This window comes from Thunnus albacares, chromosome 1 (genome assembly GCF_914725855.1).
Source record: "Thunnus albacares chromosome 1, fThuAlb1.1, whole genome shotgun sequence".
In the NCBI taxonomy this organism is placed as follows: Eukaryota; Metazoa; Chordata; class Actinopteri; order Scombriformes; family Scombridae; genus Thunnus; species Thunnus albacares.
Genome location: NC_058106.1, coordinates 19,819,740 through 19,844,163, shown reverse-complemented (window position 1 = coordinate 19,844,163; position 24,424 = coordinate 19,819,740). Strand labels below are relative to the sequence as shown.

Here is a 24,424-nt window from a genome sequence, read left to right as displayed (position 1 = left end):
AGCAGTTTTTTTACTGTCTGTTGTGGTGCAAAAATGATATGCAGTTTATTTTAAAAACCAGCACTCACAGAAGAAGTTTCAACACACTGGCTGCACTTAAAAGTTAACTGGGCTCCCACGGGTCCTTCAAATCCTTGAAAGTTTGTGAATTTGAGAAAGAAAAAGAAAAATCAAGGCCTTGAAAGTTTTTGAAAGCAGACATAAATAGACATGGGTCATTGAAAGTGCTTGAACTTATATATTTCGTCCAAGAAAAGGATAGTTTTGCTGTGTTGTGTTAGAGAAGGCAAGAGACCACATAGTCTGTGAGCTTCTGTAAGGCCTGCTAGTTCTCATCATAAAAACTGTTGTAACAGTAATTAACCTTGATCCATGTCTCAAACTATGCCATGTTGGGTCATTGAATTCGAGGGAATTGGGCCTGGAAAGTCCTTGAATTTGATAAGAAGGTGTGGGAACCATGGTTAAATAGCATCCCTGCCCATCTACTGCATGTACAGTTGCATTTAACCTCCACCTGCCTACATCAAGCTTTCAGGTCACTTTACGGAGATTTTGAAGCAACACTGCTCTAATAACCTGTAAATACCTTCATTAATAAATGGGTGATTAATCCTTAATGAAGTTTTCAGAGAGAGTGTGTGTATTCTTTAGGTTTTATGCTATTTGTCTATGGAGAAAAAACATTCACAATCACACTGCATCATGGTCCTGTGTTATAATCATGATTTTATTGAATTTGAAGCATGCAACAAATTAGAATTGTGAGTTTTGAATTTTTGAATAAATACTGGTCAAATTTAATGTGTATCACCTGCACAAAAATATATTTTTTCCCAAAAATATTTCCATTTTTGTATATTCTGGGTCACTTTAGAAATATTACTAATTTCAGGCTAAAATAAAGGTGTTCAGGATGTCTTTACTACTCTCAAATGTAAAAATGGTTCAAATAGGAACTAAACAGTGTGGTGGCCCTGAGGTGCAAAACACTATATTGTTTCCCTAAACACAACAACATTGTTGACGTTGTGTTTTGCAACTCAGGGCCATGTCCAACAGCATGCAAGGGTTAAAACATTTGAAACACTTGTTGGGGGGGAAAAAAATGAAAGTATCTAGTGGTGGAGGAAGTATTCAGATCCTTAATGTCAATAAAATAATGTGTAGAAATACTCAAGTACTGTATTTATGTACTGTATTTAACAGCAAGATGCATATTTAAAGGATCAAAAGTAAAAGTAAAGTAAAAGTAATGTAGAATAATACTGTGCGTAGCTACAGTACTTGAGTTAATGTTATTCCACTGCTTAAAATATCTTTTGAAGTTTCTGTGGCTGTTAAGTTAAATGCAGATTGGACCTGTTATGAGCTCAGTGGTTTCCGCCAGGGCTTTTTTGAAAGGTCGTAATAATTTCATTTTAGATGATCATGATATCATAAATTCATATTTTTTGAGTTATTGTACCTCTAAAGTTGGTCCTGAATTGAAAGCAAAATTAGAATTACAAACACATTCAAACAGACATGAGGAAGTTGCTGCCTCACTTGAACCTCTGTACATTTTTTTCACACAGGGAAGTGAAACCCATCTCCGGCCACAGAGAAATAACCTGTCTTGGCCAGTAGCAGCTGCTTCAACAGCTCGCCACTCTGTCTCTGTCCCTTTCATGAGAACTCAAAGGGTCTTCAGGAATTACTGCTGACAACAGGTCTTTGTCAGGAAGGAGAGTTTATGGTTTAGAAATGGGGTTTGGGGAGGACCTGCGATGCCCTCAGGCACATGCAGCTGTCATGCGGTTGCTGGATTCAGAGCTTCACCTGATGGAGGTCATGAAGAAGTGGATGGGTCAGCGGGCAAAGAGTGAGCGGGAGTTTTCAGTGCAGCTGCACCACATGGCTGCCATGGTGGAGAAGCTGGACCGGCCTCAGCCCGGTGCAGGACTGGACTACATCAGCCAGCTCAACAAGGTGAGCTCTTAGACAGGTTGATCATCAACTGAGCAGCAGCTGTGTGAAAACCATTTCAAAGTGCAGGATGTGTGAATTCAGCTTATTTAATATTAGTTTTCAAAATTCAGGTGAGGTACAAAATATTAATAAATAACATAAAATAACTGTTTGAACTATTTAAATATTTGAGTGGCCCTCTAAAATAAATTGTTCTCCACTCACCTAGGTTTCTTTCTACTTCAGTATTTATGCAACAGAGTTTGAAATATCTGAAAGTGACTCATGTATATGTGGTCATCCTGGGGAAAAATACTTCCTCAATTAGAGTTTAGCTTGTTTTTATGCTCTCAACACAAATGTGTTTCATTTTCATAAAAATCACAAATAAATTCTGAACCTGCAACAGAACATGATTGAAAAAAAGATCAATATACTCTAAACAACAGGTCCAGTGACGGCTTAACAGTCATTGTGTGCATTTAGGTGCAAAGTACAAAATACGCTGTATGTGACTGGCCCAAACTATCCTAAAGTAAATGTGTAAATGTTTGCTTTTCTTAATTTTTGTGAGGGACTCATACAATTAGGAGATTTCTGGTTTTTGATCACCGTTTTGTATTTATGCTGCTCTACTGATAACCTTCTGGTAGACAATCTTTACTGGCTCATCTACCCATATATTCAAGTTCAGGTTTATTTGTGGAGCAAAGAAAAAAAAACACACATACAGACAGACAACTGAAACTGAAAGCTACTTTTAATAGTTTAAAACTATTTAAATATATTCATCTGCATGACTGGTGCAAAACTTCAAGGACTATTTCAATTTCTCATTTTGCTGTCGTGCCAGCTGTTGGCAAAATGCCGTTTTGTAAGATCGTTCAAAACAAACTTTGTGTCATCTGCAGTTGGTGACACACGCACCAAATTTGACATACTGCAAATTTGGTTACAATAGGACATGTCTATGAATTTGGCAGCCATTTAAAGGAAAACATGACAGCAAATATGAGTTGTCCTGGAGTATTCCAAATATAGAGTATAATCTACCAAGTACTGCAAAGATTGGATGAAATTAGTAGTGTTGAAAAAGAGGATCATTTTGTAGGAAATGGGTAGTAAAAGCAAAACTTTTAATTTTGCACCTCTCAGTTCAGACGTTATGAGCAAAAAAGGGAAGTGTGTTATACATGGGCACATAGCCTGACTTTACAATAAATGTTTGGGAAGTTATTGAGTAGTTTTTGAGATAAAAATCAGACAAGTGGATGTGGATCCAAATGCAGATAAACAAGACTGAGTCTACAGTACATGCTGAACCATGGATATACTACAGCAACGCTCTCTCTCTCTGATGATTTCCATTTATTGATTTTTTCCTGTTTCTCTGACCTTTGCCTGCCTGTCAGTCGTGGGAAGTGCTGGTCTCTCAGACAGACTTTCTCAGTCAGGTGATGAAGAAGCACTCTGAGGATCTGCTGGATGGTCCCATCAGCAAGCTGACACTCCTCATCAGAGACAAACAGCAGCTCCGCAAAACCTACGCAGAGCAGTGGAACCTGCTGAGACAGGAACTCAGTAAGGTGTGACTAAAACACACACAAACACACACAGAAACTCGAGTAAACCTTTACCTTCTTACAAACAACCACAATCATGTCAACAGGCAGATGCACCATCTTTGTATAGTAAGATGTGTTAAGACATAGATGTTGAACTAATCATCATGTTTGTGTTTTCACTGCTCTATTAATAACCTTCTGGTTGACGGTTTTTTACCTGCTCGTCTACCATGTATATAAATTCGAGCAAAGGGAAAAAAAAGAAACACAGACAGACAACACAAACACAAAGGCAAACTAAAAGCTAAATTAAAAATGAGTATTTTAGGTTTACTCTTAAAGGACAACAGTTATCACACACTTTTACTCTTTTATTTCTTTGCATTTTTAAGCAGTGATATACTTGAAAACTTCATGAAGATATACTTCATTTGTTTTGTGACCACTTTCAAAATAGCAGAATGAGAAGGGGTTTTTTGTTGTACAAAGTTCAAAGTTGATTTCCACTATCACCATGTTTATTTTTCTTGATGGTATTTTTATGTGTACAAAAAGAGGACTAATCATAGTACTAGAATACTTTTATGACAAGATTCTTATGAGAAAGCAGAGGCTGTCGCTTTAAAATCCATTTGCAGATTTTATAAATAGACGGCAGTCAAATGAAATGAGATTCAATAGACTGGAAAGATGGTGTGCAAATGCATTTTGATGCTATCTCAAACTGGTGGCCGCACCGCACTGTTTCTTATTACCCAATTCAAGCAAATGATGTGTTCATTTGTGTTCATTTTCAGCGATCCATACGGGGTCGCAGTTTGTTTGTTTTAATTTTCTTACTGTGCTGTGCAGACAAAGCTCAGAGTAGTTTTGTGTGCATGTGTAAGTACAATAGATAGAATTGATTTTGTGATTGAAACTGAGCAACAGAGATACTATCAGGTGAGGTTTTGAAGCACTGCCACCAGCAGCACAGCAAAGGTCAGATCATTTCCTCATGTTTTCTCTCATGTTCATCTGCAGTGAAACATTATGGGGCCACTTCCTGTGTCATATGAATCTCACTGTCTTTTGTGTGCTTTTGACCACATAGATTTTGAATCACACCCATCCTTTCATTGTAGATGTCTTTTCCTGTGGTATGTGTGCTGTTAAAGATGCTGTTGTGTGAGTGTGTATGTTTGTGTGCTGCTGCAGGTGACTCAGACTGAGCTGGAGAGGTTGAAGAATAGCTACAGGCAGGCAGTGAAAGATGCAACTCAGGCTAAGAGGAAGTTCCAAGAGGCCAATAAAGGTAGGGATTCCCGGTATCACTCACTTCTCTGAATGGTTACTTTCATACTGATGGCACAGTCTGGCTGGTTTTTTAAATGTATTGCACACATCTGATAAGAGTATTTCCATCATGACAAGTGTTCCCCTTCCTGTATTGTGCGTATGTGTGTTCACAGATAAAGAGCGTGAGAAGGCTAAAGAGCGGTACATAAAGGCTTCCCTGAAACTCCATGAGCTGCATAATGAGTATGTGCTGTCTGTACGAGCAGCTCAAGTTTACCATCAGCACCACTACAGTCTGATCCAGCCTGCCCTGCTCAACGCGCTGCAGACTCTGCAGCAGGAGATGGTGCTCATATTGTAAGATCAAATATACTGCAGAGTGTAGTGAAGTCTGTGCACATGCATGCGTGTGTGTGTGTGTGAATGACACACATGATTTCAATCTATTCACTTACCTTAAGTGCATATTTTACTAAATTATACCACAGTTAGTGATGATATGTTTTGCAGATTAATTATAAATCTTTAAACTCTCCATTGCTACCACTTTTCAAGCATTTCCCACAAATTACACTAAGTGTTTTCTAACTTCCGGGCAGCCATTTGTATTAATTAACGCTAGAACAATATCAACTTGCAGAGACTTGACATTTTCTTGAGATAGTTCATGCATGTCAGTGAATATTCTGCTGTATTTATATTTTTCATCACAAGTTAGGTTGATGATCATGTGATTGAGAGAAGCGGCTGTTCTTACAGCTTGTCCTTGTTTGTGTACTCGAGAAAACTTGAACAAACATTTACAAAAACTTTCAAGAAATATAATGCAAGAAAATCAAGCCAAAAAAATAGAAGTAATAAGGAAAACAGTGAAAAAGGTCTTTATTCAGTAGTTTCATGCAATAAAACACAGTATATGTGGTTTGATTTTGGCTAAAAATGTCACTGAGGAGTCCAGCGTCTGTGTATCTCGTCTGTCTAATTCTCGTTTCATGTTAACTCCCTGACCTCTGAACCAGAAAGGAGATCGTGCAGGAGTATTTCGATATTTCCACTCTCCTCCATCATGAGGTGGTGCGCATCCACAGAGAGATGTCTTCTGCTCTAACAGCCATCGATCCTCACAAAGAGTATGAGAGCTTCATCCACCAGAACAGGTAGACAGAGACAAACCTTTCCCCCTCAGAGGTCAACCACTCAGTCATGAAAACCCAGAGTGATAACTGTATGAACTGTGTGTGTGTGTGTGTGTGTGTGTGTGTGTGTGTATAGGTCTGTGAGTGAGATTCCTGCCTGTGCAGAATTTGATTGTAGTCTTCTGGAGGACACTGAGAGACTAAATCCCCGAGATATTGAACTAAACGACCTCACGCTTGAGACAATCCAGCACAAGTGAGAACTAATAATGCAGTATCATCCATATGACTAAACACCAATTTCCTTTTTAATGTCTCAACTACTTCCTTCTCCTTGTCTTTCTTACCCCTCCCCTGTTCTTTTTACCTCCTATTTCCTCTGGGTGTTTTGCATCAATTACTTCCTCTCTCTCTGTCCGCTTCTTGCAGGCTGACCACGGTAGAGGAGGAGCTACTGGGTCTGGCTCGGACTCTTGGCTCCCAGCAGACATCAGTTGAGCAGTTGGAGCTCGAGCTGGATGCAGAGAGGGAAGGTGTCAGGAAGGGCCAGAGGTGAGTGGACAACAGACACTGGCCAAAATCAATGATTCTCTGATGTTGTATACAGAGGTTAAAGAAGTGAAAGCACAGAGCCTTTGGTAGCTGTGAAAACAAATTACTGAAGTTTGCTCCTTCACTTCGGGAGAGTTCAGTCTGCTCTTGGCTGGGCAACAGCTAATAACCAGTGTGGTCTCAGGGGGCAGTGAGTGCCTTATATGAATTATAATACAGCGGTATGGACCAGAGTTATGGAGCTCTATCCCCTCATTTGTCTTGGTTGATGAGGCTGTCTGAAGGTGTTAGAGGTTTAAAGTCCCATGGGAGTGATGGAGTCATTAACAAGCTCCTGGAGGACAGCTGGAAATAATGTGTTTATTTGCAAAAAGTTGACAACTTTTAAGGGCAGCACATATGGTGGTGGCGAGGGGAGAGGAGGTTAAACTGCCCTTTGGTCAGCATTATTGAGAAACGTTTTGTAAATAATGTGACCTCTTGTGGTTTACCTGAGGAAACGTGAGCAAACTTGCCTCTCTGGCTCCTACGCTCCATCACTCTGAGATCATTGGAAAAGTGGTCACTGATGAAGCTGATCAGTTAATTGACTAATAATTTCGGCTCCAATCAAATTACCACAAACTGCCTGCTGTTTGCACAGTGTATAGAGCGAGATATGGGTGGCCAATAGGGGTCCAACAGCCAATCTTTGCTCTGGGGCCCTCTAACAGGTTAATCCGGACATGCACTGGTCGTCATCATTCTTCTGAACCTTGTAATCAAGCCCCTGCTGCTTTTCTCAGAAGTTTTTTTCACCTCACTCACAGATGTCTTGAGTCATTTGAGGTTTACTGGTCTTACATGCTCAAAATCCAGCACCAGGGCTGACTAATCTGTCACTAGAGAAGAAGCCTTCTATTGATTGCGATTGTTAATGGGAACATCTGAAAACCCATTTTGAACAGATAGGCTTTTTATTGGCATCTGTGTTGTCGTGTACTGTCTAATTAATTGAATTTTCTTTATTGACTTGTGCAGCCCCTTGTGTTGTTTGCACTAAAAAGTTCTGATTAACCTTCCCTGATGTAATACCGCTCTCTCTGCTGATGTGTCCAGGGTCTACCAGTTCAGCAAGAGACATGCGCTGGAGGAGTGTCGGCAGCAGGTTATTCTGTCTCAGGGCGTGAGAGCCAAGCTGGAGGCTCAGAGGTTGCTTCTGAAGGAGAAGCTGGACAAGCTGGGCTCCAGAGAACCTCCTTCTGCTCTGCAGCTGGACACAGATAGCGTCTCACTTTCATCCAACACAAGCAATGTATGTTCTGTCTCTCAGACTCTCCCCTATCCTTGTCTCTTTCTAGCTCACAATCTAAAAACTGCACAACTTCCTCCTCCATTAACCTCCAACTCAGACGATGCTTGTACTGAGCAGCATCCAGGTGTGACTGTGTGTCCTGCTGAAAAAGGATAGCCTGGCTCTCAGTGAAGTCTCCCTGGTAAACTTAAAGGGGCACTCCACCAATTTTACTCCTGAAGTTCAATTCATTCTTCACAAGGAGTACTACTCAGCCTGCTGTGTAATATCTTCTATAGCTTTCCTAGGATTGAAAAAAATAGTTTGTTTTTAAATTGATGAAAGTGCAATACTAAATCATTGGAGTACACTTTTGATTTTAAATTACTTGTACTTTACTTAAGTATTTCTATTTTATACTACTTTATGCTTCTATTCCACTACATTTTAGTGTTTGTAAAGTTTGTAAAATCATTAAAAACAGCTACAGTGAAAATGCACGTTAATCCATCAGTAATAATAATACAGTACAGTCATATAACAATAATACAATGCTATCAAGAGCAATTCTGCTGTATAATGAGTACATTTACTTTTCATACTTTAAATACATTTAGCTACTGTATACATATAAATAACTGTACTTTCACTTATATAAAACATTCAATGCAGGACTTTAGTTTTACTCATGTAAAGGATCTGAATACTGATTCTGTCACTGCCAGATAAAAAAAATGTTTGTGTGTTGTGTAACCTCTGAATCAAAGTTGTGTTATGAGGAAGAAAGATGTCAAGTTGGGTCATAGATGATTGGAACGGTTTTGGGTGTGAAGAAGAAAATGTGTATACTGAGTATAAACCTATAGAATGGGTTTTTAATTTCTCTAAGTTTAAATACAGAATATTTAATTACTAAATTAGTTTTTACTGCAGTTATGTCTGTAGCAAACCAGCTATTTTAATGAACAACTTTACCTTATATAATCACAACAACTCTTAGTAACAGGACCTACTGAATAATATGTTATAAAATATATTACTCTGCTTTTCAGGACCACACGCAGGCCCCTTCCAAACTACGCATGGACGGGATCATAAACAATCTGAGCGGCCTGTTTAAACCCAAATGTGAGGTAGGTTAAACACTAAATTACAAATGAGACACAATAATTATACACCAACTAATGATAGACAGAATACAAGTGATTATATTAAAATGTAAAGCACCACACTGTAAACATGAAACAACATCTTTGTCTCAGTGTGTTGCTGAAGGACGTTTGAACAGGAAGGACACTTGTTCCAGAAGAAAGACGCTCTTCTACCTTCCTGCTCCTAACTTTAACTGGAGTGCCTGTTGTGTGTGCTGAAACCTCTTACCACACAACAAACAATTCATCATGTTCTGGTGGAAGTGTATCCTCCTCTCACTCGGGCATGTAATCTTTCCTCGGGGTCTTGTGCTCCTGGAGGCACATCTTGACTTATTGAGGTCAGCTTTGTCGGTCAAGTTATTGCTCTTCGAAATTCTGCCTGACCTAAAACTAAGTTTACTTCTCAGGCAGCCTGTTTACATTTCATCGTTTTATCATCGCTGACAGATGATAGCACATGTAGAGTCATGACCCAGCTGCCCTGAACACAAACTCTCAACAGAAAAAGGCCTTGTGCAGTCATTCTTTCAGTTTTTAATCTGCCAGATTGAAAAAAAATTACTGTGCACATGCTGTAAAAGACAATCTTGAGCATATAAAATGTTTATGTCTATAATGTGCTGGACTTCAAGCCTAAATTATTTGCAGATTTTTTGGCAAAATGTGAACTACTTCTCCTTTCCAACTTGCACAACTGACTGTGCGGTACCCTGGAGGCATGAAGGGTGGTGCAGCCTGACTTTAAAGTATTACAAACTCTTCTTTGAAGTATTTCCATATAATTTCCGCAGAATCACCTTAAAATCCATCCTCTATCTTTCCCATTGTTTCATTATTCATGCCAGCTTTAAAGATTCTGCTTTCTCTGTCTTCCTGCCTCCAGGTGCTTCCGGTGCTCTCCTCACCGGTGCATGACGTGGATCGTCCTCTGGGGCAGCAGGACTGGTACCATGGAGCCATTCCCAGGCCGGAGGTCCAGCAGCTGCTGAAGAATGACGGAGACTTCTTAGTGAGGAAGAGTCAAGAAAAGCAGGGGTATGTGCTCTCTGTGCAATGGGGTGGCTCCTGCAAGCATTTCCTCATTCAGAGCACAGATGTAAGTAAATCTGCTCAATGGAACAGAAAGTTTTTGTAGATGGAAAAAGTTGTAGAAATACATTTTACATTTTGTATAGTCCCTCTGTGGTTCTGTGTGCGTTTTAAATCATATGGTTTTAATATGTGCTATAATATGATATATGTGTACTGTTGATGTGCTGTTTCCTTCCCATTTTTATGTCTATAAGAGGATGTTATGGAAGCATGTATTTATGAGGTGCTATTTCCTATCATGTGTTATTGCCTAAAAGTTAAACATAAGTTCAGATGTTTAGAATGAACACAGAATAGATATAAGTCTAAGCGATTTAAAAAGTCTTAACAATTCAGTTTAAATTAAGGTTATTTGATTGATATGCTGCTATTTAGGGATGTGTTTTTTTATTATATGAGGAAGTTTGTCTGCTTCCTTTGTGTTTATGTGTGTGTTCACCCCTGTGAATGCTTTCCCATGTGTGTCAGTAGAATCTGTACCGTCTGGATGGGGAAGGCTTCCCCAGTATCCCTCTGCTGATCCATCATCTCCTGTCCTCACGACAACACATCACCAAGAAGTCTGATATAGTACTGAAAAATCCTGTGCTGAAGGTACTGCATCATTCGGTCTGCTGCAGCACACACACACACACACACAAACAAACACACACACACATACACACACACAGAAAGCCTGCTCATTTGTCTTTTTCTCTGTATGTGAACACTGTAAATGTTATCCTTGAGCTTCAGACGCTCTAAATATAAACATACTGTCTGTTTATTAATGAAACAGCACTGCTATGTGTCTCACTGTTCATTAAACCCCATTAGGACAAGTGGGTCCTGGAACATGATGATATTATCTTGGGACACTTCATTGGACGGGTGGGTAAGCTTCACATCTGCTGACTAAAATATGGAAGATTACCAATGTTTGATTTTAATCAAGAGAGAAAAACAAATTTTTTATTCATTGCTTTTTATATCCCCCACCAACAGAGTCTGTGTTGGGTTTAATTGTGTTTTATTTGTCCATCTCTCAGTGAGATATCTTGAAATGTTGTGAACAGATTTGCATAAAACTTAATGGGAAGTCTGGTTACTGGGCAAGGAAGACCTGCCTAAAGAATGACTGGCTGAAGGGTTCATGGCGGCAGGACATTTAACAAAAAAAAAAAATGATGTAGCATCCATGAAGATGAGTAGGCTACATATAGTTGGTATGGAGTATCTTTGGGACACAGTGATAATGTTTACCATGTTCACCATCTTAGTTAGCATGTTAGCATGCTAACTTTTGTTGAGTAGCATTGAACACAATCCAGCTGAGGCTGATGGGAATGTAATTAGTTTTGCAAGTGCAGTATTTTGACATAAGCCAAAGTACTGGACAAAGAAAAAATTTTGACCTGGTGATGGTGCTTGAGTGAAAGTGATCATGAAATCCATCCTGACAGGGACTTGAATGTGTGTACCAAAATCCGCTCAATAGACATTTAACTCAAAACCACCATGGTGGTGCTAGAGGAAAAGTCAGGGGATCGCCAAAGTTATTGGGGTTCATCCTTTGGGAACCATGAATGTCTGTACAAAATTTCATGGCATTCAATCTAATAGTTGCTGAAATATTTTAGTCTGGACAAACATGTTGGACTGACTGACTGTGCCACCTCTAGAAAAATTGTGCACATGTGGTGCCAGTTCATTAATGAAAATAACTTTTGTAGGTGCAAGTGTGGATCTGTCATGAATTAAGTTGTACTGGATTAGATATGAGATAAGAAAAGACTGACTGAATATGCTGGCTGACTACACAGGGTAACTTTGGAGAGGTGTACAGTGGACATTTACGCTCTGATAACACTCCTGTAGCTGTAAAATCCTGCAAAGAGAGCCTGGCCCCTGAGCACAAGAATAAGTTCCTAATGGAAGCCAGGTTAGTACGCACACACACGCACACGCACGCACACACACGCGCACACACACGCGCACACACACTTCTTTGTACTCTTCTCCTGTGCTGTCCAGGATCCTGAAGCAGTATGACCATCCGAACATTGTGAAGCTGATAGGTGTGTGCACACAGAAACAGCCCATCTACATCATCATGGAGCTCATTCAAGGTAAATATGATGCTGTTAGACGCTACGTTTATACCTCTCAGCTTGTTTACCCAACAACTCCAAGATTTATTGGACCATTATTGCTTCCCCACTTTGTTCCTCCATCATCACTCAATATATATATGTGTGTGTGTGTGTGTGTGTGTGTGTGTGTGTGTGTCTACACATTTCATAAGGTGGTGATTTTCTCTCCTTCTTGCGGCGTGAGGGTCAGAGTCTAACATCTAAGATGTTGGTCAAAATGACAGAAAATGTAGCAGCTGGCATGGAATACCTGGAGAGGAAGAAGTGCATCCACAGGTTGGTCAATCAGTCAACCAATCAATGTTTGTATAACACCCTTGCTGGGGACAATTTAGTTACTTTAAGTAATATTAAAAGCATATTTTCACCCTCTTAGTGGTTTTATTTGTCAATATAATGTCAGATATACACGTACACTTTATAAGGCATACAAGAAATATGTAACAACACAATCAAAGCAAGCACAAAGGAGCATTCTTAGAGCATGTGATAATGTACTTTGTCGAGATTTCTGCTCTGTCGAGCAGTGTGTTATACAAACAATGACTCCATTGAAAATGAATGAGTGCTATTTCAAAACATATGCTCTATTTCACATACAATATAATGTAGTTTCGATAAGAACAAGAGTGGTGCACATTCACTTCCTGACATTTACTTCACCTAACTGTTGATTACACTTTCCACACAGCACTTCCCCTTATCATTTTTATGTAGCAGTTTACCGGTTGATGGGAAAATCAAGGTTGATAGCTGTTGTGTCCTTGAAGAGGAAGTTGTAAACATGCTCTACTGGCTGACCTACTATTTATACCTCTGATTTATGTCACTGAAAATCACGATTACACAAGAAGAAACTAATAAAAGTCAGCATAACCCTGAATTCAGGAGAGTGTATTTCATGTCATTTATTTGGCTCTTTAACACTTTTGTCCAAAGTAATTTAAACATGCGTTCAAAAATAAAAGGAACAAGGGCTAAATGTCATAATATCCTCAAAAATGGAGTAACTCCAACTGAATAAACAATCCAAAAGCCTGTTCAGAGAGCTACAGTGCAAGTGCTCAGGGCTTTTACAGATTTTTGTTTAAGAGACATAGGAAAACACCTGCATGGTGTGTCGAGAAATTTGAATAACTGCTATAAAACCACCATCTCATGTCTCATGTAAGTATGTATACACATTGAGATGATCTACTCTTGACCAATTTTCAGGTTGGAGACCCCTCAGAGTCAATGTGTAGGAAAATGATGCAGGAAGTAGATTTTCATAAAAATATACTTATATATATACACACTACAGTGACTTCTGAAGCTGTTTTTGTGAGAGAATTCAAAAAGATAAACTGCAAGTGATGTAACATAAGGAAGAGCGGTCCAGTTGAACAGTAAGAAATGAATGGATCTCAAGGCTAGTTTTGACACTGAAGAGGTTGTAAATGTTTATTCATATGCATATGATGGATCACAGCCTTATAAATATGAGCCTGCAAAGTGTCTAAGACACCAGGTTTACAAGGAATAACTGTCAGAGGAGAGAAATTGAGTAGTGGTGTGAGGAGAACTAGTGGAGAACTGACCAGGTGTCTTGGTGAGTGACCGGCGTTATAGCTTATAGATACGAATATACACGTACACATCAATGGATGTTAGCTAACGATATCTAACACTGCGTTCACATCACAACATTGTTAAGTTTTCTATCATGTATCAGACTTTAACAAAATTAGTACTGGTCATCTACTACCGGCTGGAGTATTGATACTTACCCATAACAGAAACTAATGTACAAATATCAGCTTGTATCCGTAGTATCTTGCACTGCATGATATAACCAAGCAGTTAGTTCCAGGTCTGAAAAGTGAAGCCAATGCGGAAGTGCCTTAAACCTGCATTCTCTCTAATGGCCAGCAGGAGGCGACTCCACTGGCTCCAAAAAGAAGTCCGATTGTATAGAAGCCTATGAGAAAATGACCCTACTCCTCACTATTATTATTACTTACTTATTACTTATTATTCATGATCTAAATTTTTCCCCAAATTTCATATAAATCTCTTACCAGGTTTCAAATATAAATAGATAAACAATAAAGTCAGTCTGAAACTGAAAATGTAACCTCTTGGTAAATATTAGTATGAATTTTAGAATTAATATGACTTGTAATAATGTCAAAGTGCAAACTGAGAAGCACAACATCTGTGCTGGGTTTCACACTGAAGACTCTGCGAAACAGCGCTGCTCTCTTGTAGAGTCTTTGGTGATGTTGAGTAGTCCTCCCTCAGAGACTCCATCAAGGCTGATGCATATGCTGGTGGAAATAAAAATATTTGGATCACATTCAGTGAATATCAAATAATATTTATGAGTGCTCAGACTCATCAGTACTTACTACCACACAGTGTACTACAGCTGGGATGGGGAGAGCGACTCCCTTCTGTGACATAATATGACGTGTTGTTGGAAAAAAAAAAAGCTCACTTTTCCATCTTAATTTCTGCCTTTATGTCTCTTTAAACTAATAAAATCACACTTTAACCTTTCACAGGATAATTTTCATGATACATAAACAACCTGCAAGTTGTTCTTTAATTGCTAATTTATTTTCGAACCAACAGTGCAAAGGGAAATACAATCGACACCTTGTCCTATATCAACTTTCATACATAAAATTAAGTTCAGAATGCTTTACCTCAAATTCTATTAAAAACACATTAAACACATTTAAACTAATAGACTAATTAAAGTGTTGCAAAGAAACACAAAACTGAGTATAAAGTAAAAACCATAATATAAGCCAAGCTGCAAATGTTTAAATACCAAACAGACTACTTGAAAGAAAAGTTAAAAAGGTGAGTTTTAAGATGTTTCCTGAAGGAATTTGCTGAAGTTGCTTTTCAGATATTTATGGACAGTTTTGATCAATAACAAGAAAATGCTGCCTCTCTATACTTCTTTGTCCTAATTGTTGATAGATTTAATGCTGCAGTGCTCGATTACCTCAGGCAGTGATCGCTAGTACAGAAGGAAAGACAGACGATTAAGTAAGGAGGTGCTAAACCATTCAGTCTAGAAATATGATTTTAAAATAAATTCTAAAATTAGCCAATGCTAAAAGGGGTGTGAAGTGCTCTATTTTTTACTTGTTTTAAAACTCTAAACTTTGCCAGATACATTTTGTGCGTTTTTCATGAGCCAAGAGGAAAAGTGGGTCTATAGTTGTATGCAAAAGTTTGGGCTCCTTGACAAATAACATATTTTGGTGATTTTTAAATTGAAAACATGTAAACAGCCTTTCTAGGATATGGAGAAAAAACAATATTTTCTGCAAACATTAATGCATGGATACTTTTTATGTCATAAATTGAACAAAAATAAAAAAGATAAAAACATCATTGTGGCATGCACAAAAGTTTGGGTACTCTAAGAGTAGGGATGTGAATAGATAAGATTTTATCGATACCAGTGCTATTTATTGATTCTGCTTATCGGTCCGATTCTTTATCGATTCCCTTATCGATTCCTGATCAATTTTCTGTGTGTAAAAAAAGTAGGTCTACACAGGTTTTCAGTGTCTCTCCACTGTTTATCAATGACCTTGCATGTTGATGAATATATGAAACATAACTGGTAGATAAGATAAATGGTCTGCAGCCAAAACGTAAACATTAATTAATGACTTAATTAATTTGAAGGCATCTTATGGTCCCTGCCTGTATGAAAATAACAAAATGAGGGGGAGGCGAGTGCTCTGCTGTGTTATTAACGTTATGTCTCAAGCAGTGGAGAGCAGCTTCTCTGCTGCACCGTTAGCTCTGGGGAATGCCACCGTTGTCCAAGACACTGAACGGGCGAAGGGTTTTTGAGGTGAAACAAACTGAGCACTGAGTTATTCTCTTCTTATTTTCTATTCTATTGTCTTTTTCTTACCTCAGAGTTGGTTTAAGTTCTTTAATGCTGCAGTGTGTATCTGGTCTCATCTCGTTTGTTACTGGAGTCCGCTGCTCTGCTCTGTGATGACGGCATAGAAAGTTCACAGTATATGACTCCCAAAGGCAATTATTTAGTTGTTAAATCAAAACATGTTTGCAACTGCTGCCTTCTTGAAGATAAATTACAAGATAACCAAAGATGACTCCGGCATATGTGTACTGTAGACAGTCTGGAGGCTGCACTGCCCTCGCAGTTGAGTTTCGCCTTTTTCCATTAACATCACATACCTGGGCATTGATAAGAGGAATTGATAAGCTCGAAGGCATACAATTCCAATGGATCAGACAGTTTGGAACTGGTTCTCAACTGGAACCGGTTCTTGATTCCCATCCCTGCCTCAGAGTTCCAAAGTCTCAGATTCTTTTTACAAAGTCTCAGACCTTAATCAGCTCATTAGGCCTGAGGCATGTCAACAATTGCCATTAGGAAATGTCAGCTGGTGCCAGTTTCAAAGCTTTACAAATACTCTGACTCCTCGAACTTTGTGCAAACAGCAAGCAGCCATGGGTTTCTCTAAGCAGCTGTGTAAGACTCTGAAAATGAAAGTTATTGATGCCCACATTGCAAGGGGAGGCTATAAGATAGCATAGTGCTGTCAGCTTGCAGTTTCCACACTGTGAAATGTAATTAAGAGATGGCAGTTAAGGGCAACTGTAGAGGTCAAGATGAGATCTGGAAGACAAAGAAAACTCTCGGAGAAAACTGCTTGTATGCTGTTCTGAAGGGCAAATCTAAACCCCCATTTGACTGCAAAAAACCTGCAGGAAGATTTGGCAGACTCAGGAGTGGTGGTGCACCGTTCCACTGTGCAGCAATGCTTGCAAAAACGAGACCTTCATGGGAGAGTCAGTAGAAGAAAACCTTACCTGCGTCCTCATCATAAAATCCAATGTCAAAAGTATTCAATGGAACATCTACAGAAGCCTGATGGAAATACGTGCTGTGGACTGATGAAGTTAAAATAGGACTCTTTGGCTACAATCAGCAAATGTATGTTTGGAGGAAAAAAGCATTTGATGAAAAGAACACCTTGACAACTGTTAAGCATGGGGGTGGATCCATCATGCTTTGGGGTTGTGTTGCAGCCAGTGGCACAGGAAACATTGTGCGGGCGGAGGGAAGAATGGATTCCACTAAGTATCAGCAAATTCTGGAAGCAAACATCCAACTGTATGTAAAAAAAACCTGAAGCTGAAAGGAGGAAGTCTTCTACAGTAGGATAATGATCCTAAACATACCTCGAAATCCACCATGGACTACCTCAAGAGACACAAGCTGAAGGTTTTGGAATGGCTCTCACAGTCCCCTGACTTAAACATAATTGAAAATCTGTGGGTAGATCTTAAAAGAATTGTGCATGCAAGACAGCCCAAGAATATTGCAGAACTAGAAGCCTTTTGGGAGGAAGAATGGGAAACAATCCCAAATACAAGAAGTGAAAGACTTTTAACTGGCTGCAAAAAGCATTTGCAAGCTGTGATATCTACCAGAGGGGGTGTTACTAAGTACTGACTATGTAGGGTGCCACAATGATGTTTTTATTTTTTTGAATTTTGTTCAATTTATGCATTAATGTTCACTGAAAATATACGTTTTTTTCTATATCCTAGAGAGGCTGTTTACATCCTTTCAATTAAAAAATCACCAAAATATGTTATTTGTCAAGGGGGTGGATCTTAAAGTGAGGTGGGAACTGGATATAGAGATCAAAAGATGGGTGTCTTGTAAGTAACTTTCAAAAATGAAAAAAGCTTGCTTTCAAAGCATGTAATGAAAGAAAAATGAGAAAAAGCTGCAATCCAAAAATACTCTAACAATCTGGGATCTGTTGTTGAACGGGAATGATTGGGGTACTTTGAGGCTTCATGGGAGGTTGTCGGTACTCTGGAAAAAAACATGAGGTTGTGACATCTGACTCATTGCAGGAGCCATGTATGATTTGCCTGGTGGGGACAGATCAGAGCAGGCTGCTGATAGCTGCTCAGCCTTTAACACTGCATGTCAAACTGCCTTACATGCAACACCGGAGACATGACAAGAACACCTGTTCTCTCACTCCTTTTTCTCCTGACTGTTCACTCACTGTTCATGTTTTTATTTATTCAGTGCATGATGTTTTTATGTCTCTTTTGTATCTATTTTACATAGCCTCTGTATACATCCATCTTACATCTTTCTCCTTCTGTCCTCTTGTCTTTTTTTAAGAGACCTGGCAGCGAGAAACTGTCTGGTTGCAGAGCATAACGTAGTGAAGATCAGTGACTTTGGGATGTCCCGTCAGCAGGATGACGGTGTCTACTCTGCAGAGGGCGGCCTCAGACAGATCCCTGTCAAATGGACGGCTCCTGAAGCCCTGAACTATGGTATGTCACAACTGCCTCTTTCCTGCAGCCACAACCCTCCTTTATGCCTGCCTGCATCCACCCAGAAATTTTAGTCAATTAAAATCTGAGAAGAGACCTGTGTCTGTGCCTTTGTCATTGCTGCCCCCTGCTGGTGTTTTCAGGTCGTTATACCACTGACAGTGACGTGTGGAGCTTTGGCGTTCTATTGTGGGAGACCTTCTCCATGGGAATGACGCCCTACGCAAGCATGACCAATCAGCAGACACGAGATGAAGTGGAGAGAGGTAAAAACTCAGAGATAAGTTGTTCAGATGCCTCTGAGGAAAATTCCTGCTCCTTCACTGTGCCTCTGACTGACACTGGGGCCTTTTTAAAAAATTTCACATGTATCAGAAAATGTGTACAGTGCGTTAAGATTATGTGAATATACTGTATGTTTTGACTGTCCATGGTGTGTTTCAGGATATCGTATGCCTGCTCCACATGGATGCCCGTCGGAAATATCCAGACTTATGACCAGCTGCTGGCAGTACGACCCCAGAAATAGACCGTCTTTCAAGAAACTACAGGCAGATCTTAGTGCCATCTACTACAGAATTACATAATATATTTATGTGAATTGTTCATGTGTTTTTTTGTCTGATTGATTGTTTTTAGTTTGTGTGTTTTTTTTTTCGAATTGATGGCAAAATCCAGTCTGAACTCTTACACAGATCTCCAAAAGAAAAAATATTAAAATAACATATGTAATGTCATTTTTTGACTCCTTTTTGTTGTGTAAGTGACTTGGAAATGTTGTCTTGTGGACTTTTAAAATATCAGTGAACTAGCTGATGTCAGCATTCTTGTTTTTTCCCCTCCAACCCACCTTTCAGTCTGTTTTTCATTCCTCCTCCTCATAAGAACAGAAGGCGGTTCTCACCACATCTGTCTTCTTTGAGACAGCTCAAATTTGTGCTGTCACAATGTACTGTATGTTATTACCATAGCTGTGAAACATAACACTGGAGTTGTCTGTCTCAAAAAAAACAAACAAAAAAAACGCCACAGAGATGTGTTAAACTGACACCACATCACACAAGGCTCTTCTAGGTACAGGCATCGAAAATGAGCAGAAGCTATAAATGCTGTGATACATTGCTTTGGATAATTGCTGTGTAATTGTCTATGAATACTCTTTCTGTCCCTAACAAATAAACATTAAAAATGAAAAAAAAATCCTCACGAGGAATGTTGAGGCTGATGACACATTAGGAAAACAAGGTTTGAGTTAGCAAGGTCTGCAAGTCAAGCAAGTTTTCCAAGAAGGAATGAAAATATCTAAAATGAAAGAACAAGTCTATTAGAGCTGTCTGTCAACTCATTATGCACAGAATGTTACCTTAAAGCAGCTATAATAAGTATTTTCATGACATGACTATTTGTAAGTGAAAGGTGTCACTTATCATGACAAACCCACACAAAATTATCACCAAATTCTACAGTTCCCATCAGCTCTACATTGTGTTTCAACATCTTTTAGCTCATTATTTTGGTTTTCTGGACCTCAAATTTACCATTTTAGTCAAGTCTCACCGCTCACATTGGTGTCGTTTCCAGACATAGCAAACAGCTTATAAAAAACCACTGTGCACTCCCTGTCTGGCATCAAACAGCAGACAGACAACATTAACGAGAAGCTGGTGAACATAGTGGAGTACTGAGAAGCTAAAGACAGATATTTCCCTCAGAAGCTGGTGGAGAGCAAAACAGAGATAAATGGTGAGTGAATATTGGATCAGTTGGACACAGACTTGACTCCAAATGGATGCTAATGTTGCTCCGTAACCAGCTGGATGTGTAAACAGGCAACTGTTTGCTGACAAGTTTGCCACAAAGTCACTGATGTGTTTACTGCTTGTTTCTGATGCCCCCAAGTGACCAGAAAACTTAATAGCTAATGTTACTGTAAAAGTAGTTTGATATTATGTTGAAGACAATATGTGTTATTGTTCACATTATAGGAGAAACTTTGATATTGACAACACAACATGACATATAGTTTAATAGCCCTGGACTGAAGTTAATATTACATTACCCAATAACATGTATAGAGCATTTTGACCGGGGGATCAGACAGGGGCACAGGGTCAGAGGCCCCCGCTAGGCCTATCTACCTATTAACTATTTATGTTAGCTAGTTAGCGTAGCATTTATTTCACAGATAATATCTTACAACAGAAAGCATTTAGTTCGCTTGAACTAATGTCATGTTGTGCAACAAGGACAAATATTTCTAACACAAACAATAGTGAGCTGTTGCATAGCAACTCGGCTGTGTGGTACATTAAGAAACACTAAGAAAGATATATAATGGTAAGATGGTGGTATAGTGTATTATCGCACTGTATGATGACCACAGGGAAAATAAATATGTTAAAATATATCATCAGTTAAACCCAGGGCTATGTCTGTTGCTTCTATTTTAGTCCACGGTTTCAATGAGGTGTCCTATTACATGAATTTAATGGACACCTGCCAAGCAGAAACACATGTTTTTATTGGCTGAGGTATAGCACTTTTTAAGTTAACATCCTGTGTAAAAAGGAGGCAAAAAGGCTGGTACTTTTCATAATTTTGTGGCATGGAAGGGACTTACATCCCTCCTGTGACAACTAGCCCACATTCAGCAAAGAATAAAAGTCCTCCCAAACAAAGAAAATTTCTGACTCAGAGATAATTGAAGACAAATTGTTTACACCTTTTTTTTTAGATGGAGCTGCTTTGTATCTGTATCCCCTGTGCTGGAGGAATATTACCATGTTAAAAGCTGGAAATAAATCATAAAACGAATATAAGTTAAAATTAGCATAAGTGTATCTTAAATGTCAGTAGGGACAATCACAGACATCATTTCAGTTGTTTGTACAGAGTACTGTAGGAGCCTAAACTGAAACAGTTACATGTTTTGGTGCAATAGTTGATTTAAGCTGTTGCATATAAAGGCTGAGTTTACATTTATTGCTTTTCTGGTTGAAGAAACAATTATACCTAAACCTATAAATACAAAACAGTCTGAAATTGGACTGTACATGCCAGTTATTTTGGTGGATTACTCTAAATATGAAATGTGTAAACAGACAAAACTTCAATCCAAGTAAAAATTGTGACATATTCTTTGACACATGGTTTAAATATATCTTGTAAGTCTGTAGTCCCCAGCAGTGGAGGTTGAGCATATTCAGGCTGCACAAACACCGCAGAGATTTCTTTAACAGACTTCTTGCATTTCACCGCTCAGTTCACAAAATACACATCACACGGGGCCTGAACTGGAAACACTCCTTGCTGTAAACATGCTTCCTTTGTATTTTGAGCCAATAGCATGACGGGCCTCGTCTGTGAACCATAAAGTGGAATATCCCAACAGCTATTGGATGAATTTCTGAAAAGGCCAAATTATCGTCAGCCTCAGGTGTGCTTTGGGAATGCAAATTTTTAAATGTCATCATTCTTACTGTATACAAGCTACGCAGCTAACATGGTTGAATGTTAGCACTAACCTGTGGCGCTAACATGAGGGAATGTCAGCAAGCTACTTAAACATGATATCATACTGAAATGCTACATGCTACCCATTAGTGTGTTAACATTCAATAGATGTTAACGGTTGCAGACTTAGTGATTTTGGGACCCCAGGTAAATCCAGGTGTGGGGCCTCCATTGTGCCTTGTTTTCAGCATTTCTCCAATTGAGAATGTTGAAATTGATAGTGGTAGAAGGAAGACTCAAAATTTTTTAAAACAACACTAAAAATAATAGTATAATAATAATAGTTTTACTGGTCAATAATAGTAAAAGTACAGCATTCAAAATTTTACTTAAAGGTGCAGAAGTATTATGAGCTCACCGACTTTAATTCACTTAAAGTCTGTTCAAGGTGGAGCTCATTTTAAGTACTTTTTAGGCTACAAAATTGCATCATATTTTATTTGTTTCATATCTTTTGGGTGTAAAATCTGAATCTGCAAACTTTAGTTTTAGTTTTGTTATTGCCAACCAAAAGAGGAGGAGGAAGAAGAGATTTAGCTGTTTGCCTGTTGTTCAGGTGTTTCAGCGTGAGTGGAGATCTTTACCATTCTGACTTGAAAACTCCTCTGTGGATAGTTTTCACATGTGAGCTGTGTCTTCAGATTTTGCAGGTTTAGTGTGGGCGTAGTCTGAGATGCAGATAAAGTGGATTTGCTAACGTGGCCGCAAGTGAGTGAGAGGGTTACTTGCGTTGCCAGACTTTTTTCCAATGCTGGATGAAAACAGTGATGAAAACATGCTGACTACAACAGCTGTACTGCAGAAATCTTACCAAAATGAAAAGTGAAGGTGACTAATCGAAAATAAAAAATAAAAGACTTTGAGAAAGTCATACTAAGTCCTTTTTATGACCATGACAGGAGAACAGTAATACATTAAATCACATGCACGTCACTTGGAGCCACAGGCTTTTGTTAAGACAAGGCAGGTGACATTGCTGAGTGACATTGACATGATGGCAGTGTGGGTGTGTAATGTCACGGAGAGGTTACTTTGTTTTGGTGCATGTCTGCTCTGTGCAAACACTGCTGCAGACGCTGCTGTCTGGCCCTGAAAATTCTTGGCTTGGTGTTGTACTAGGGATTATTATAATTATTCCTGAAATGATGTGCATTACCTGGCGTTATTTCATATGGCTCAGTATCATTAGCATGGATAATCCTTTTCATATTGTCAGTGATAAGACATTATTTATCTGCTGAAGATTTCATGGCTACACCAATTTGAGATTAATCCCGCAGAGAATGAAAACATGAAATTCTCCATGAAAAGCTGCTGTGCACACTTTGTGTTGCACAACCGTTGTATTAAAGCTTACTTAACGAAGGTTTCTCAGCTCCTTACTGGCAGGCCTCGCCGCATGTACGTTCAAACCTCTGCAGATAATTCAGAACGCAGCTGTACGGTTGGTCTTCAACCAGCCCAAAACAGCACATGTCACCCCACTGTTGATATCCCTCCACTGGCTCCCATTTGCTGCTTGCATTAAATTCAAAACCCTGACATTCACTTGTAAAACAGCAACTAAAACAGCTCCTTCGTACCGGAACTCCCTCATTCAGGTCTCCCTCTCAATCTTTAAGAAAAGACTAAGACTCAGCTATTTCGTGAAAGAAATCTGGGTCTATGTACTGTATGCATTGCCTCGGTGCACCGCCTGTTGGCATCTACAACCTTTCAGACTGAAACTTAGCTTTCTGGCATAAGACTAGGACACTGACAACTGTTAAATGGACTGATCTATGGACCTATTTGATGTTTTTCTTGGAAGTTTAATGTATCAGTGTCAGTCAGAGTGAAAGTGAAAGTTTTTTTTTATTCAAAAATGACATATCGAAGTGGGATATGTCAAATTAATGTTACACTCAAGCAGAAAAGTTTTAATGTGGACTTTGCTTTTTGATTATGATGAGAAACAGCTGCAGTGAAGAAGGTGTGGCAGTTGTCAGTCATCACCAACCTGGCAGAAGGTATGACTGTCATGAGTGATTAATTTTTTTTTAAGTTTCTCAATTGCTCAACCATTTTATAATTGAAACCACCTCACCGGTTGAGCATGTTTTGTGACATTTAGTTGTCACCTGAGCGTCCCATGATCTTGAGGCCTGTATTTATCTTTATTTAGCTCCAAGGAAACAAAAACTACGTTTGCAACATTACATCAAGAGCAGATTCCTCTCTCTACTTAAAATGCTTAAGCACAGTGGCTCAGTGGTTGGCACTATTGCCTCACAGCAAGAATGTCCTGGGTTTGAACCCTGGCTGTCCCAGGTCCTGTCTGTGTGGAGTTTGCAAGTTCTCCCAGTGTTTGCATGGGTTTCCCTCAGGTGCATGTATGTTAGGGTTAATACTCTTAAATGCAGAGGATCAGTTTCCCCACGGGGAT

General features: G+C 39.1%; 1 protein-coding gene across 1 annotated transcript; it reads left to right on the top strand.

Annotated features, from left to right (window-relative positions):
- The first annotated feature begins 1,623 nt into the window (after positions 1 to 1,623).
- On the top strand, positions 1,624 to 19,659 carry fes (FES proto-oncogene, tyrosine kinase). Its single transcript, XM_044347984.1, has 18 exons — positions 1,624 to 1,971; positions 3,363 to 3,536; positions 4,713 to 4,809; positions 4,967 to 5,150; positions 5,813 to 5,950; positions 6,066 to 6,185; positions 6,359 to 6,481; positions 7,580 to 7,775; positions 8,807 to 8,887; positions 9,792 to 10,004; positions 10,472 to 10,594; positions 10,817 to 10,870; positions 11,803 to 11,921; positions 12,014 to 12,108; positions 12,285 to 12,408; positions 18,329 to 18,486; positions 18,630 to 18,752; positions 18,931 to 19,659. Exons 1-18 carry the CDS (start codon positions 1,747 to 1,749, stop codon positions 19,071 to 19,073), a joined length of 2,490 nt encoding a protein of 829 aa, XP_044203919.1. The 5' UTR covers positions 1,624 to 1,746; the 3' UTR covers positions 19,074 to 19,659.
- Positions 19,660 to 24,424: the final 4,765 nt, after the last annotated feature.